The 16,933-nt window shown below is 57.4% G+C and overlaps 1 protein-coding gene across 1 annotated transcript in view; it reads right to left on the reverse strand.

Annotated features, from left to right (window-relative positions):
* Window positions 1-51: 51 nt before the first annotated feature.
* Window positions 52-16,933, reverse strand: part of KIRREL3 (kirre like nephrin family adhesion molecule 3) — a 176,305-nt gene continuing 159,423 nt past the window's right edge. Inside the window, 7 exon segments of the mRNA XM_062013903.1 lie at window positions 52-498; window positions 1,758-1,844; window positions 6,326-6,435; window positions 10,763-10,870; window positions 13,243-13,278; window positions 14,419-14,617; window positions 15,475-15,575. Of these exon segments, the coding sequence (XP_061869887.1) occupies window positions 52-498; window positions 1,758-1,844; window positions 6,326-6,435; window positions 10,763-10,870; window positions 13,243-13,278; window positions 14,419-14,617; window positions 15,475-15,575 (1,088 nt within the window).

Below are 16,933 nucleotides of genomic sequence, written 5' to 3' on the forward strand. Positions count from 1 at the left end.
GGGTGGGCTGAAAGGAGCATGAGGAAGGAGGGGTGGGAGCAAGGACGAGGCTCAAACGTGCGTCTGCATCCGCCTCTGCAGGGGCCGGCTGGGGTCCGAGTTCTGGGATGAGGACTGGGAGTGGTGCGAGGAGGACGCCGAGGCTTTGCTGGCCTTGTCGAACTGCACGTAGCCGTCCTGCTTGCCCCCGCCGCTGCTGACGCTGCTGTCGCACTGCGTGTCGAGGAAGGAGCTGCTGTCGCTCAGGGAGCCCCGCTGGAACTCCCGCTCGCACAGCTCGATGGAGCTGCTGCCCATGCCCAGCACGAAGCGCTGGCTGTAGTCGTACAGGCGGCTCTGCCCGCTCAGCGTGCTGTAGATGTTGGTGAAGGACATGCCCGTGGGCACCCGCTGCTTGCCTGAGGGACGCAGGTCGGACGGGCACCCCGACAAGGAGATGGTGGGGGTGGAGTGGTGCTCCTTGAAGGTGTTGACGCTGTAGTAGCCGTTGGTGGGGTCCTGAGGGGAAATGAAGAGGTGGTGAGGTGGTGTTTGGGGCTGGGATGTGCTCAACCTGCCTGCACCGTTGGCTCAGCACAGCGAGGGATGGGTGGCCCTTGCACCACACACACTTGGGGTTTTAATCCCTTTCCTGCCCTGGGAGGGTGTTGGGAGCTGAAACCAGCCCTCAGGGACAGGCCAACCTCAGGGACAGGGCTAGTGCTGGGACAGAAACCAGCCCTCAGGGCCAGGCTGCTCTCAGGGACACTGCACAAGCCTGGGAAAAGTGATATTGAAACCCAGGAGAAGCAACACTGGGCAAGGAATGAGCTGGTGCTGGGACCAGGAATCAGAACTCAGGGCCAGGCCATGCTCTGGGACACTGCACAAGCTTGGGAGAAGTGACATTGGGAAAGGGATGAGCTGGTGCTGGGACCAGGAATCAGAACTCAGGGCCAGGCCATGCTCAGGGACATTGCACAAGCCCAGAAGAAACAGTGGGCAAGGGATGAGCTGGTTCTGGGACCAGAAATCAGCCCTCAGGGCCAGGCCATGCTCAGGGACACTGCACAAGCCTGGGAGGAGCGACACGGGGCAAGGGATGAGCGGGTTCTAGGACCAGGAATCAGCCCTAAGGGCCAAGCCAACCTCAGGGACACTGCACAAGCCCACAAGAAGCAACACTGGGCAAGGGATGAGCTGCTGCTGGGTTAGAAATCAGCCCTCAGGGCCAGGCCGTGCTCAGGGACACTCAACCTCCTGCCTGCGTCATTGTCTCATGCTGCTTGCTCAGCACAGCAAGGGATGGGTGTCTCTTGCACCCCATACATACACCCATAGACTTTTAATCCCTTTCCTGCCCTGGGAGGGTGTTGGGAGCTGAAACCAGCCCTCAAGGCCAGGCCATGCTCAGGGATACTGCACAAGCCTGGGAGAAGCAACACTGGGCAAGGAATGAGCTGGTGCTGGGCCAGAAACCAGCCCCCAGGGCCAGGCCGTGCTCAGGGACACTGCACAAGCCTGGGAAAAGTGATATTGAAAAAGGGATGAGCTGGTTCTGGGACCAGGAATCATCCCTCAGGTCCAGACCATGCTCAGGGACACTGCACAAACCTGGGAGAAGCAACACTGGGCAAGGGATGAGCTGAGGCTGGGCAGGGGGGGATGTGCTCAGCACCCTTGGGTGCCCCCTGCAGCCCCCTCTTCCAGGAGTGACTCTGAGCCCCATCTTTCCCGGGGGCTGGGAACAGAAACCACATCCCCAGGGTCCAGCTCACCTTCAGGTTCTGAAACTCCTTCTCCTCTTCCTTGAGCACCTCAAGCTGCTTCAGCACTGAGTCCTGCTGGAACTCCCCCCGCTCCATCTGGGAAAGGAGGCAGGTGGGAGTCAGCATCCCACTGTGTGCCCCCCTTCCACCCCAGGGCCCCACACCATGAGGGGTGAGCCCCACGCTGTAGAGACATTGTTGGGCTAAAGGCTGTTCCTGGGGGAAGGAAAAGGCTGGAAAAGCTCCTTTTGGCTTCATTTGAGGCCATATTTTCTGCTCCCACTGCTTCCCCCACCAATGGGTGCTGCTGCCCTGATGGGGAAGGGCAAGGTACACATTAGTTAGATCATTTGCTTTAATTACTCTGCCTCTGACAAGATGAGCTTTGTGCAGATGCAAAGTGATTATCCACCTGTTGCTGGGATGCCTTCTTTTGAACCTTCACCCTGATCCCAGCCCCAAATCAGCTGCCCAGAAAATCCCAGAATCACAGGATTTAGGGGTGGGAAGGGCCCTGCAGAGCTGCTCCAGCCCCAGCCCCAGCTCCAGCAGGTTCCCCTGGCTCAGGGGCACAGGAATGTGTCCAGGTGGGGTTGGGAACCTCCATGGAAGGAGCCTCCACACCCTCCCTGGGCAGCCTGGGCCAGGGCTCCCTCCCCTCAGCACCAAAGGTGTAAATACAGGTGTCACTGAGGACCAAATTCACCTGGAATGGTACGTGGAGGGTTAATTTGTTTTGAGCTCTGCAAAAGCAGGGATGAGGCTGCAGCCAGTGGTATCAACCCCAGGATTCACAGAAAGGAAGGAGAAGGACAAACTGCTTCAAGGCCTCTTTGGGCTTGGCTAATTTTTGGCTGCAGGGAGGGGGAAGAGAGCAGCTGAGAACCAAGAGTACAGTCCCACCAGTGGCAAAACCCCCCTCAGATTAATAATTTGGGGTAATTTCAGCCATTCTGTGGCACTTGAGCAATGATGATTGGAGCCATCCAGGCACTGGGATGCTCCTGGAGCCCTGAGGGGATTCCACCTTGCCCAGGATTCAGCTGGAAAAGACGCACAGGTAAAAAACCCCTAAACTGGAGACAGATGACACTGAGTCTGTGACAGCTGGGCTGCAGGTAGAAACTGGCCTTGCCCTGAATTTCACCTCTGCTTTTTGGGGTTTTTCCTCTTTTGGGGGGGGATCTGAGTGAAAAATGTGTCTGGTGTCAATCTGAGGGGTTGTGGCTGTTCCTTGGAGTGGAGGGATGTGATCCAGGGCAGGGACAGAAAGAAAGGTGAGCAAGGGAGAGACAATTTTGGGCAGAGAAGCTGGGGAAGGGGCTGAGTGAGCTGGGGAAGGGCTGAGGGAATGGGGGTGTTGAGCCTGGAGGAGGCTGAGGGCAGCCAGCAGCACTCTCTGCAGCTCCCTGACAGGAGGCTGAGGGGAGCTGAGGGTCAGCCTCTTCCCTCCATGAATCACAGGACTTAAGAGTTTCAAGGGCTTCTCCAACCAAAATGATTCTGTCACCAACCCCATTTTACCCCAAATATGACCCATCTACCCCAAATATGACCCCAAGGCCACGCCTGGGCCTACAGGCCGCACTGGACCCGCTGCCCCGTTGGGATGCTCTTGCTTTTGGGATCATCTCCCTCATGATTGCTCCTGGCAGTGAGAATCTCTGGCTTCATGTCCCTGAGGCAGGAATAACCCCTAGGCACAAGGGTTTATTAAGCACAGAGGTTCTGCCATGGCAGGGCTGAGGCTGCTCTTCCACCCCCCGAATCACAGCCTGAACCGTGCCCTGGCAGGGAAGGACACAGACAGGGTTGGGGTTTTTTTTCCACAGGACCAGCCTCTTTCATGGGCTTTTTTTTTTGCCTCTAACCACTGGCTGCTGGGTTTTTTTGTGCAGGCCTGGCAGCCTTTCCCCTGCCTGGGGGCAGTGCCTGGCAGAGGAGCTAATGGGGAGGGTGGAAATGGTGCTGAGGCAGGGTGAACATACACAAATCAGCCATCAGACCACTGTCCCAGGGTGCTAATGAACTTCTAGATGCATGAATAATTATGTGTTAAAAGCAGGGAGAGCTGGGGAGGCTGGAGAATAACAAATGTAACAGTGAGGGGAGGGGAAAAGGAGAGTCATGGGGTCAGTCTGCAGCCAGAAAGGCTGTGGATGAACAGGGACGTGGTGGGAAAGTGAGGACTAGGGTGGGATCCACCTGTGCTGGGCTAATGGTGAGGCTGCAGCTTGAGTGCTGTGTTCAATTTTGGGCCTCTCATTCCATGAAGGGAGCTGAGGGAATGGGGGTGTTGAGCCTGGAGAAGAGGAGGCTGAAGGGAGACGGCAGCACTCTCTGCAGCTCCCTGACAGGAGGCTGCAGGGAGCTGGGGTTCGGGCTCTGCTCCCCAGTCATAAATGATAGAAGAAGAGGCAACAGCCTCAAGTTGCCCCAGGGGAGGTTGAGGCTGGAGCTGAGGCAGAACTGTTTCCCTGAGAGGGGTGTCAGCCCTGTGCCAGGCTGCCCAGGGAGCTGGGGCAGTGCCCAGCCCTGGAGGGATCCCAAAGCCGTGGGGCTGAGGTGCTGAGGCCGTGGGTCAGTGCTGGGCTGGGCAGGGTGAGGGCAGGGCTTGGATTTGATGATCTTCAAGGTCTTTTCCAACCCAAATGATTCTGTGGTTCTAAGAAGCTTTGGGAAGGGAAATGAAGCAGCAGTGAGAGGAAATAAATAACACAGGTATGGGGAGGAGGGAGAGCAGGAAAGGCCTGGGGAGAGGCTGGAGAGAGGCCTTCACTTGTGAATGAGGAGGGCTTGTTTGTTTTACTCCATCCAGCATTTCTTTGTCAAGCTTGGAGCCTCTTCCTAGGAACCTGTTGAGCATCCAAAGCCTCTGTCTTGGAGGGAGATGCTCACACTGGCTCCTGGAAGCAGCATGGAGGGGATCTAGTGGGACTCTGAGAAGTGTTTGCTGGGTATGCTCTTGCTGAGGGCAGCTGAGGATGAGGAGGCTCCAGTCTGAGCAGAGGAGGATGTCCCATCTCTGCCAGCCTCTGTATCTGCTTAAACTCCTTCATCCAATGATGTTATCTCCAACTGATGTATCTAAGCTCCTGATATGGCCAGGAGAGGGGGTCACTCTCCTTCTCCTGGTGCAGCAGCCAGACCCTTGGGCTCTGTCTTGTTGTACCCCAAAGTGTTCCACTTTGCCCACCCTGTTTGTGTTTCAACAGCCCCATGAACCACACTACAACCAACCCATCCCTCCCAAGTCTTGCAGATAACCTAAACCACACCAGCTCTGGAAGCTTTCTCCCTGTAAGGTATTTCCCTCCCTCTTATAAACGTGATCATTATAATTTCCTGCACCATTTCTATGGTGAGACATGGAGAAGAGTGGTGACACCAGCCAGGGAGGCAAGGACATGAGCAGCAACGTGGGCTCGTGGGCAAGAAGCCAACGGCAGCCTGGGGGCATCCAGCAGAGTGTGGGCAGCAGGGCCAGGGAGCTTCTGCTCCCCTTTGCTCTGCTCTGCCACAGCTGCTGAGGCCTCAGCTGGAGTCCTGTGGCCAGTTGTGGGCTCCCCAGCTGCAGAGGGACAGGGAAGTGCTGCAGAGAGGCCAGTGCAGGGCTGCCAAGATGCTCAGGGCACTGGAGCATCTTCCTTGTGAGGAAAGGCTGCGGGACCTGGGGCTGGTCAGGCTGGAGGAGACTGAGGGGGGAGCTCAGTAACAGTTACAAATACTTAAGAGTGGGTGTCAGGAGGATGAGGTGACACTTTTGTCTGTTGTATGCAGTGACAGGACAAGGGGTGATGGGAAGAAGCTGGAACACAAAGAGTTCCATTTAAAACATAAGGAGAAGCTATTTCAGTGTTTGAGTGAGGGAGCCCTGGCCCAGGCTGCCCAGGGAGGGTGTGGAGGCTCCTTCTCAGGAGGTTCCCAACCCCACTGGACACGTTCCTGTGTGACCTGAGCGAGGGGAACCTGCTTTGGCAGGGGGTTGTGCTAGATGAGCTCTGCAGGGCCCTTCCAGCCCCCACTCTCCTGTGATTCTGTGATGTGCCACAGGCTGAAGCAGCATTTCCTGGGCTCTCACTCCTCAGCATCCTTCCCTGCCTGTGCCATTCAGCCAGCTGACACCACCCAGGTGTTGGCACAGCCAGGCCTCACACTACCAACTCTTTGCAGGTCTGACTCTCTGAATGGCATGTGGGAGAGTGCAGCTCTCCTGGCTAATTAGCTCATTATGATCTTGCTCTCACCTATCCTGTGGCTCTGTGCAGCTTGCAGCTCCTACCCCCCAGCTTGAGGTGGCAAATCAGCTCTGCAATTAGCCCCTTGGGCAGCTGAGCTGCAGCAATAAACCTCTCCCAGGGCTCCCTCCTCATTAGCAACGTTTCACTCGAGGAGCTTTTATGGCAGGAGAATGTGTCATATCAAGAGTGGTTTGGAAGAGCATCTTTGCCTCGAGGAGCGAGGGATTACAGCCCTGAACAACACATGCCTGGGCTTGTTACCATCAAACCTTTCCCCAGAGGAACTGCTTTGGGGGTGTGTGTAGGAGGGAAGCAGGGAATCCTTGCAATCCTTACCATCAGCTGCTTGATGGTTGGGTGCTCCTCTGTCTCCCTGCCCGAGGCTGGTTCCTTGTGGACGATCTCCACGCGGATGTCGTTCTTGGCAGACACCACACCCTTGAGATCTGGGTGAGATGGAGAAGGGGCTTTAGTCCAAGGCAATTGAGGAGCAACTTCATGGCAAGGAGGTTAATAGAATCACAGAGTGGTGGGGGGTGGAAGGGCTCTGCAGAGCTGCTCCAGCCCAACCCCCTGCTACAGCAGGTTCCCCTGGCTCAGGGGGCACAGGAACGTGTCCAGGTGGGGTTGGAAACCTCCTGAGAAGGAGCCTCCACACCCTCCCTGGGCAGCCTGGGCCAGGGCTCCCTCACTGAAACACTGAAACAGCTTCTCCTTGTGTTTAGGTGGCACTCCTAGTGTTCCATCTTATGTCCATCACCCCTTGTACTGTCACTGGCCACCACACAAAAAAGACTGGCCCCATCCTCTCCACACACACCTTGTGGATATTAGTCAGCATTGATAAGGTCCCCCCTCAGTCTCCTCTTCTCCAGCCTGACCAGCCCCAGGTCCCGCAGCCTTTCCTCACAAGGAAGATGCTCCAGTGCCCTGAGCATCTTGGCAGCCCTGCACTGGCCTCTCTGCAGCACTTCCCTGTCCCTCTGCAGCTGGGGAGCCCACAACTGGCCACAGGACTCCAGCTGAGGCCTCAGCAGCTGTGGCAGAGCAGAGCAAAGGGGAGCAGAAGCTCCCTGGCCCTGCTGGAGTTTGGGGGGCTGGCGCATGGTCAGTGACAGGCAATGGAGCTGGGGAAGGGGCTGGAGCACAAGGGGCTGGGGAGGGGCTGAGGGAATGGGGGTGTTGAGCCTGGAGAAGAGGAGGCTGAGGGCAGCCAGCAGCACTCTCTGCAGCTCCCTGACAGGAGGCTGCAGTGAGCTGGAGGTCAGACTCTTCTCTCTGGTAATGAATGACAGGACAAGAGGAAAGGGCCTCAAGCTGCCCCAGGGGAGGTTGAGGCTGGAGCTGAGGCAGAACTGTTTCCCTGAGAGGGGTGTCAGCCCTGTGCCAGGCTGCCCAGGGAGCTGGGGCAGTGCCCAGCCCTGGAGGGATCCCAAAGCCGTGGAGCTGAGGTGCTGAGGCCGTGGGTCAGTGCTGGGCTGGGCAGGGTGAGGGCAGGGCTGGGTCTGCAGCAGCTTTTCCAAGCAGAGCAATTCACTGATTCTTTGACCTTACTGGAGGCTGAGGGGAATGAACCCTGGCTCAGCAAGGCCACCTGAGATCTGAGGGGGGAAATATTTGCATTGCTGTGAAGGATGGGCATGTGGAACCTTCACCCCTGGGCACAGAGGGCTCATTTGAATCCCTCAGGGAGCTCTGCAGTGCTCATCCTGCAGCAGGACTGGGGGCTGTTTGTCCAGGCTGCTGACCTACAGCATCTCCTTGAGGAGATATTGCTGCTGAGGGACATTAGCAGCTCATCCCTGGGGCTGGGAAGCCCCTGAGAAAAGCCTCCCTCAGGTCTGGGGCTGTAGATTGGTGTGAAAAAGCCCAAGCAATGAATAAAGACCCAGACAGAGCTTTGAGAACAGCAAACTTATCCCTGGCTACAGAGGGAAAGATTCCTGGAGAGGCTCTCTGCCTGCCCTGAAGGTGTCAGGCGTGCTCTGAGGAAAGCATTTCAGCCAAACTGAAACCAAAAGCTGTGCGAGCAGAAAGCACCGAGCTGGCTGGGTCTGAGCTGAAGAGCAGAGCTGGATGCAAATCTGAACGGCCAGATCTAACCAGCTCCTGGCTTTGATGCAAGCTCCAGCCTCTGAGCTGCCTCTGGCCTCACCAACCCCTCCTGCACCCCAAAATGCCTCCTTCTCCCTCCTCAGATGTGCCTCCAGCTGAAGGAGCTCTGCATGTGCAGGTCCCAGGGGAGGGGATGGGGCTTTGCTCTGGAAAGCCAACTTCCAAAGCAGCTGGAAGCTCCAGCTGGGCATTCAGACACCTCCAGGGCCCGGGGCTGCAAAGGCAAAGGGGTTTTGCTGAGGAGCTGATACTCTTCTTCCCGTGTCTCCTCTTTCTAGGATCACATTCCTGGTGCAGGAGTCTTGCACAGTGTCTTGCACATCCTCTCCCAGGAGTGTTTCCCCCATCAGTAACTCTGGGCTGTTAAGTCACTGAAGACACAACAACAGATGTGCAGCAGAAGTCTTTTTTGCCTCTCCTTTTGTTTCCAGGCATGAAATAGCCTCCAGGCCCCCTGTGTCTGCACCCAGGGCTGGCTTTTGATGCATCTCCCTGCAGCAGGGCCAGGAATTACCTCCCCTGAGCCATTTAGCTGTGGTTGGTAGCTGGAGGTGCCTCCTCCAGAAGTGCTCAAGGTGCTCCTGTCCCCAGCATGGGTTTGGTTTCCAGGCTGTGGTTATAAATGCTGCCAGCAACAGCCTGAGCACCTGCCCTGGGAGAGGAATCTGCAGTCAGGAGGTAGGAACGAGACCTTCTCCTGATACCTGAAGTGCTCTGCTGGGCTCATCTCTCCTGAGCTGGTCTCTTGCTGATTCCACACCTCTAACCACGGTGAAAGGCCTTTCCCCACCTCTCAGCCTTGGGGTTCCTACCTCCATAAAGGCTGGAGACAGCGACTGCAGCATCAGGACCTGCAAAACCCAGCTGAAAGCCCTTTGCCCTGGAACAGCTGAGCCCTCCCTGCATGGTTCTGCATCCTGAGTGTCACTCAGGAGCTGGTTTAGCTGCTGGTGCTCCCCCTAAACCCCTGTTTTGGCAGCCCCAGGTGACTTTTGGAGCCAAGTGACAAGGGGATGGAGCAGCCCCACAGCCAGCAGCACCCCTTGCTCCAAGCTCAGGCCTCAGTTCCTCCTCCTGCACTTTGGGAAGGGGAGATGAAGGCTCTGTGTTTGGATCCAAAGCAGGAGGAGCCTTGGTGTGTCTCTGATTGCTCTGCACACCAATCAAACACCAAGAAAAGGAAAACAAGTGGGTTTTCTGGCACACACAGAGGGAGAGCTTGGCATGTCTCCTGAGATGAGAGCACCATGGAGCATCAACTCTTCTCCCCTGCTCTCCTCTCCCTCCTCACTCTCCTCTTCCTCCTGCTTTGATGCCTTTTCATTTAGCCAACAGTCCTCCCTGAATTCCCTGCTGTCTTTGTCATGAGGCTGCACCATGCCACACTCCTCCTTCTCCCTTGCCTGTGTCTCTGGGGCTTGAACTCCTGGTCCCACCACAGCCAAGGCTCCAAAACCCCCATGTTCCACCCCAAAAATCCCCTTGGCTGCCTGCAATTGATGTTGAGTAAAGCAGAGTTGAGCCAGGAGCAGAAAGTGAGCACAAATGGAGGAGGATTTGAAGCACCAATGTGGCAGGGGAAGGATGCTTCTCCCTCTTGGACATCAGGATGATGTCAGGCAGTAGGGTTTACCCTGGCATGATTTTCCATGTGCTCCAAAACCTTTTCCTTTTCCCACAAGGCAGCTGAGTAATCCAGAACATTGGGGCAGGACACAAGGAACAGCTGAGTCACAACATTCAGCCTGTTCCAAACAGCTGGGCAGGCTGAGAGCTGGGCACAGAGGGAGCTGCTGAGGTTCAACCAGGGCAAGGGCAGAGTCCTGCAGCTGGGGAGGAACAACCCCCTGGGCCAGCACAGGCTGGGGGTGACCTGCTGGAGAGCAGCTCCAGGAGAGGGACCTGGCAGTGCTGGCTGAGAAGAAACTGCCCCTGAGCAGCAACGTGGGCTCGTGGGCAAGAAGCCAACGGCAGCCTGGGGGCATCCAGCAGAGTGTGGGCAGCAGGGCCAGGGAGCTTCTGCTCCCCTTTGCTCTGCTCTGCCACAGCTGCTGAGGCCTCAGCTGGAGTCCTGTGGCCAGTTGTGGGCTCCCCAGCTGCAGAGGGACAGGGAAGTGCTGCAGAGAGGCCAGTGCAGGGCTGCCAAGATGCTCAGGGCACTGGAGCATCTTCCTTGTGAGGAAAGGCTGCGGGACCTGGGGCTGTTCAGGCTGGAGGAGACTGAGGGGGGAGCTCAGTAACACTTACAAGTACTTAAAGAGTGGGTGTCAGGAGGATGAGGTGACACTTTTGTCTGTTGTCTCCAGTGACAGGACAAGGGATGATGGGAAGAAGATGGAACACAAAGAGTTCCATTGAAAACATAAGGAGAAGCTGTTTCAGTGCTGAGGTGAGGGAGCCCTGGCCCAGGCTGCCCAGGGAGGGTGTGGAGGCTTCATCTCAGGAGGTTGCCAAACCCCCCTGGACACGTTCCTGTGTGACTTGATGTAGGTGGGAGCTGCTTCTGCAGGGGGTTGTGCTGGATGAGCTCTGCAGGGCCCTTCCCACCCCCCACCATCCCCTGCTTCTATCACTTTCCTTGTGACCCCCTCACTTCACCCTCCCACCCTGAGGCTTTCCCCCCTCCAGCCCTGCCCCAGGGCCAGGGCAGACACTTACTCCTCTGGGACCGGGCGCAGCAGAAGGCGACGATGGTGGCCATCAGCACCAGGAACGCCACGCCAGCCCCCACGGCCACGCCGATGATCACTGCCATGGGCACGGCCTCTGTGGGAGGAAGGAGAGGGAGCATGAAGGGGGGATGAAGGAGGAGGAAGGTCAGACATGATGGTGTTTCCTCCAAGGGACCCACCCTCGCCACCCCCAGCCCCAGCTACCAGCTCGCTGAAGAGGGTTTTTGGAGCCCAGTGGACCTCGTCCAGCCCTGAGCCCCGAGTGGGTGATGCTGTGGGATGCTGGTGTGTCACAAGGCCTGAGCTCTCCGTGCCTCAGTTTCCCCTGGGAGGGAGAGGATGGAGCCAGGAGAGCAGGTTAAGGACTGCTACTGCATGTCTACAGGGTGGCAAGTGCAAAAGAAGAGACAAATGGCACCAGGGCAGGGTTGGGGGCAGGATGGGGCTGGGCCCTGAGCTAAAGTCTGTTTGGTGGCCACTGCAAAGGTTTTGCTGCTCTTTGGGTCCACCCAAGGAGCTGAGTTACCCAAGGAGATGGGAGTAGGCAAGGCAGGCACCTCATTCCTGCCCCAGGGTGCAAGGCTGGTGCTCTCAGGTGTCCTCAGGTTGGGTGGACATAGAACTCTTAGATAAATTGATTTGGGTTGGAAAAGCCCTTGAAGCTGCTGCAGTCCCAGCCCTGCCCTCACCCTGCCCAGCCCAGCACTGACCCACGGCCTCAGCACCTCAGCCCCACGGCTTTGGGATCCCTCCAGGGCTGGGCACTGCCCCAGCTCCCTGGGCAGCCTGGCACAGGGCTGACACCCCTCTCAGGGAAACAGTTCTGCCTCAGCTCCAACCTTGAGCAACTTGAGCCTGTTTCCTCTGGTCCTGTCATTCATTACTGGGGAGCAGAGCCCGACCCCCAGCTCCCCTCAGCCTCCTGTCAGGGAGCTGCAGAGAGTGCTGCTGGCTGCCCTCAGCCTCCTCTTCTCCAGGCTCAACACCCCCATTCCCTCAGCCCCTCCCCAGCCCCTTGTGCTCCAGCCCCTTCCCCAGCTCAGTGCCCGGCTCTGGCCACGCTGCAGCCCCTCAGTGTCCCTGTGGCAGTGAGTGAGGGGCCCAGCACTGACACAGCCCTGGAGCTGCAGCCTCCCCAGGGCCCAGCACAGGCTCCAGCCCCTCAGTGTCCCTGTGGCAGTGAGTGAGGGGCCCAGCACTGAGCACAGCCCTCCAGCTGTGGGTTTTTATCTCCTTGCTCAGTTCCTCCAGTCCCTCAAAGCCCAGCTCCTGCTGAAAGGTGAGTGCTGGGTTGGACAAAGGACCTCAAAGCTGTGGCCAACACCAATTGCCTTTGTTGACTGGTATCTCTAAGTTCCCATGACTGCCTTTCCTCGTATGTTCTTGGGAACCCAAAAGAGGGGCAAATCCTTTCAAGCTGGGCAATAAGAAAACCATTTCTCATGGTCCATGGGCCTGGAGCTGGTGGTGAACACGAATTTCATCCTGGCCTGAGCTCACAGATGCTGCCTGTGCTTTTCAGCCTTCTAGAGGGACACTGGTGGGACTGGGGGTAGCTGTAATGCCACCAGCATCTTCTCTCTGTAGTCAGCAAAGGATTTCTAGTCTCAGCCAGGACAGAGGAGTCCTTTCATGTGTCCTCATGGGTCTTGAATCCTTTGAGAACTGAAGGGTGATAAAAAAATGGTGCTGGTTGGGTTCAGCCTCTTGTTCTCATACTTGATTCCTGACAGGAGGCTGCAGGGAGCTGGGGGGTTGGACTCTCCAGTACTGAGTGACAGGACAAGAGAAAAAGGCCTCAAGCTGCCCCAGGGGAGGTTGAGGCTGGAGCTGAGGCAGAACTGTTTCCCTGAGAGGGGTGTCAGCCCTGTGCCAGGCTGCCCAGGGAGCTGGGGCAGTGCCCAGCCCTGGAGGGATCCCAAAGCCGTGGGGCTGAGGTGCTGAGGGCTGTGGGTCAGTGCTGGGCTGGGCAGGGTGAGGGCAGGGCTGGGACTGCAGCAGCTTCAAGGGCTTTTCCAACCCAAGTGATTCTGTGATTCAGTGTTTCTCCCAGTGGTGGTAACTCCTCCTGGGAGTCTTTGGTCAGCAAAAGGGTGAGGAGGCAGGGGCTGGGGTCTGGCAGTGCCTGCTGGCTGCAGAGCTCAGTGAGAAGCTGGCAGTGACTGTGATGAAGGTGACTGAGACCATGCAGGACACAGGGGGATGGGGAAAGCACCCAGAGCTGTCCTGGGCTGAAAGAAGGGTGACTTCCAAAGGGGAAGTGCCAGGAACCAGTATCTGGGATGGCAAACTGCATCCTGACGCCAAGAGCGAGCTGATGAGCGGTTTGCTGCTACAGGATCCCCCTGGAACTCTGCTCTGGGGCAGAGGATGGGCAGCACATCCCACAGCATCTGCCCCAAGTGGCCCTCGAGCCCTGCTCTGGCTGCTCTTCACCTTCCCGGGGGCAGCTCATCATTTCCATACCTGCTTGAATACCAGCTCCTGATTTCATTTCCGTACCTGTTTGAAAATAAAGCAAGTGTCCACAGCCTTGCACAGCCCAAGAGCACACAGCTGGTCCTCCTGAGCCTCTCAGCCCTCCTCTTTCTGCTCTGGGGTGTTCCCCCATCGAGGGGATAAAGCAAGTGTCCACAGCCTTGCACAGCCCAAGAGCACACAGCTGGTCCTCCTGAGCCTCTCAGCCCTTCTCTTTCTGCTCTGGGGTGTTCCCCCACTGAGGGGAATGCTCTCTGCAGCCCTACAGCATCCTCAGCCACCCATCATCACTCAGAGTGATGATGCAGCCCTACAGCACCCTCACCTCGCCTGCACAGGGGAAGGATATCCCCTGGCTAGGATTGGAGGGTGGTGCTGGCCTGGGGACCACCCTCTGTTGGGAGCTGGGTTTGCTGCTGAGAGCTGCTGCTGACTGGCAGAAGGACCTGGGAAAAAAAAGAGAAACAACCACCCCACTGACTCTTGTTTGCATTGGAAGAAGCCCAAGGCTAATTTTGAGGGGTTCATTTAGCTCTGATTTAATCTGGACGGCAGCCTTGCCCATAAATCACGGCTTAATGAGAACAATCCACCTGCCTGCCCTGGCATTTCAGAAAAGAGAGGGCTGGAGGCCCTCCAGCTGAGCTCTCCTCACAAAAACCATCTTCCTGCCTTTGCTCTGGGAGGAGGAATCCCCTGGGGCATCCCCTGACAAGGTGCTTTGGAGGCTGGGTGGGCTAAAAGCCGGCCCTGTAAAACCTGCCTGAGGTTTTGCCACCAGCCCAAACGCCTTCCCCCAGCTCACTCCCATCACCATGGAGCACTTGGGGACTCTTCCTGTTTCTCCAAGGTTCCAAAAGGACCCTGTGGCCTGTGGCAGCAGCACCATGCTGTCAGCATCAGCTCCTGCCCCCCAGCTTCAGCAGGGCAGGCGAAAGCGGGGCAGCACCGTACCAAGCAGAGACTTTGCAGGGCTTGTCCCGCACCCCAACCCTCTGCCAGGACCAGCCACACCAAGGATGGGACCCTGGGTGTGTTTACCACCCTTCCTAATTTCCTCTTTGCCATCCCAAAAAGCCGTCCCGAGCGTCTCTGGTCCCTCAGCAACACGTCCCCGCGCCTCAGGGCTGGGCCAGGCGCTGCTTCCCACCGCCCAGGGCCCACCTTGCTCTTTGAGGCGGATGATCTCGGTGTCAGAGCCGAAGCTGTTCCAGGCAGTGCAGTTGTAAATGGTTTGGAAATCGGCCCTGACGATGTTGCTGATGCTCAGGGTGGAGATGACGCCCTCGTCCGTGCTGACCGTCTCCACCGTGTAGCGCCCGGACGTGCCCGACTCCAGCACGTTCTCCTTCCAGGACCAGGCCTGCCAAGCAAGAGAGAACCACACAATCACACTTCACTTGGCTTGGAAAAGGGCTTGAAGGTGCTGCAGTCCCAGCCCTGCCCTCACCCTGCCCAGCCCAGCACTGACCCACAGCCCTCAGCACCTCATCTGTGTGTCTTTGGGATCCCTCCAGGTCTGGGCACTGCCCCAGCTCCCTGGGCAGCCTGGCACAGGGCTGACACCCCTCTCAGGGAAACAGTTCTGCCTCAGCTCCAGCCTCAACCTCCCCTGGGGCAGCTTGAGCCCATTTCCTCTGGTCCTGTCACTCATTAAAGGGAGAAGGGGCCTCATTCCAACCCCCACCTGATTCCAACCTCCTCTCAGGGAGCTGTAGGGTGGGATTATGTCGCCTATCACGGAATCCCCCAATGGTGGGGGCTGGAAAGGCCCTGCAGAGCTGCTCCAGCCCAACCCCCTGCTACAGCAGGTTCCCCTGGCTCAGGGGGCACAGGAACGTGTCCAGGTGGGGTTGGAAACCTCCTGAGAAGGAGCCTCCACACCCTCCCTGGGCAGCCTGGGCCAGGGCTCCCTCACCTCAGCACCAGAGGAGTTTCTCCTCCTGTTTCAGTGGAACTTCTTGTGTTCCAGCTTCATCCCATCACCCCTTGTGCTGTCACTAGAGACAACAGAAAAGCCTCTCCCCACACTCCTGACACCCACACTTTAAACACTTCTAAGTGCTGATGAGACTCCCCCCTTTCAGCCTCCTCTTCTCCAGACCAAACACCCCCACGTTCCTCAGCCCCAGCCCATCACACTCGTGCTCTGGTCCCTTCCCCAGCTGCAGTGAGAGGCCCCAGCCTGGGGCAGAGCTCTCAGGGGCACCCAGCACTCACGATGCGGTCTGGTGGCGGGGTGCTGCGGATGAAGCACTTGATCTGCCCTTTCTGGCCATGCAGGGCGTGCTGGGTCTGCGTGCTGGAGATGATGGGTGGCCCTGCAAGAGAGAGAGAGGAGGGGGCTTGATGGCATCTCACACTGGTGGTGGTGGTGGAGGGGGTGTTAGCAGAGCCATGGAGGGACATCCAGGCCTCTGGCCCCCACCACTGACTGCAGTCAGCTGCAACGATGAGGTGGAGAAATGTCTGCTGGCAAATCCATCAGCTGAGCTCTCCTGTGCCATGGGGATGGGGCAGGAGCAAAGGCTGTGCTTGCCCAGCTGTCATCCTGCATGGGGATGGGAGAAAAAGGGGGTTGGAGAGCAGAGAGTGGCTTGGTGGGAACAGCTTGTCCCCTTCTCTTCCAACAGCTATGCCAGGGGCACCTCGTCCCTGCAGAGGAGATCACCCCAGGGGAGCAGCACAAGAGCTGGGATCCTAATTGCTGTTTATTAGTCTCCTTAATTAAGGCAGATTTGCATTTCTCTGAGTGGCTTGCTGCTGGCAGAAAAGAAAACAGCTACAAGCTGAGCTGCAGGCAGGCAGGAGGGGAGGAGGCAAAGGCTGGCACACCTCCCCCTGCCCCACCTTGGCTGTTTTGGATGGTCACTGTGGGTTGGTGCAACTGCTTTTGGGTCTGTGACACTTAGTTGTTGTGCCCATGTGTTTGGAGAGAGGTGCAAACGCCCTCAGGCTCCATGTTGGCCATGTAAAGGGTGAAGAGCTGTTGATAAGGAGTTGCTACATCAGGTCAATGGGCTCCTGGGGACAACCTCAGCTGGGTCTGTGGAGCCCAGGTGTCTGGGGTGCTGGGGGTAGGAGAGCTTGCTGTGCATGGCCTCTCTCCCTCCCATCCATTATCCATTATCCAGACATCCCTCTCTCCCTCCATCCATCCCTCCGTCCATTATCCATCCCTCTCTCCATCCATCCATCCATCCATCCATCATCCATCCATCCCTCCATCCATCCCTCCATCCATCCATCCATCCCTCCATCCATCCATCCATCCCTCCCTCCCTCCATCCATCTATCCATCCATCCTTCCCTCCATCCAATCATTCATCCCTCCATTCATCCCTCCATCCATTCATCCATCTATCCCTCCATCCATCCATCATCCATCCATCCATCCCTCCATCCATCCATCCCTCTCTCCATCCATCATCCATCCATCCCTCCATCCATCCCTCCATCCGTCCCTCCATCCATCCCTCCATCCATCCATCCCTCTCTCCATCCATCATCCATCATCCATCATCCATCATCCATCATCCATCCATCCCTCCATCCATCCCTCCATCCATCCCTCCATCCATCCCTCCATCCATCCATCCATCCCTCCATCCATCATCCATCCATCATCCATCCATCCATCCATCATCCATCCATCCATCCATCCATCCATCCATCCATC

This window comes from Colius striatus, chromosome 23 (genome assembly GCF_028858725.1).
Source record: "Colius striatus isolate bColStr4 chromosome 23, bColStr4.1.hap1, whole genome shotgun sequence".
Classification (NCBI taxonomy): Eukaryota; Metazoa; Chordata; class Aves; order Coliiformes; family Coliidae; genus Colius; species Colius striatus.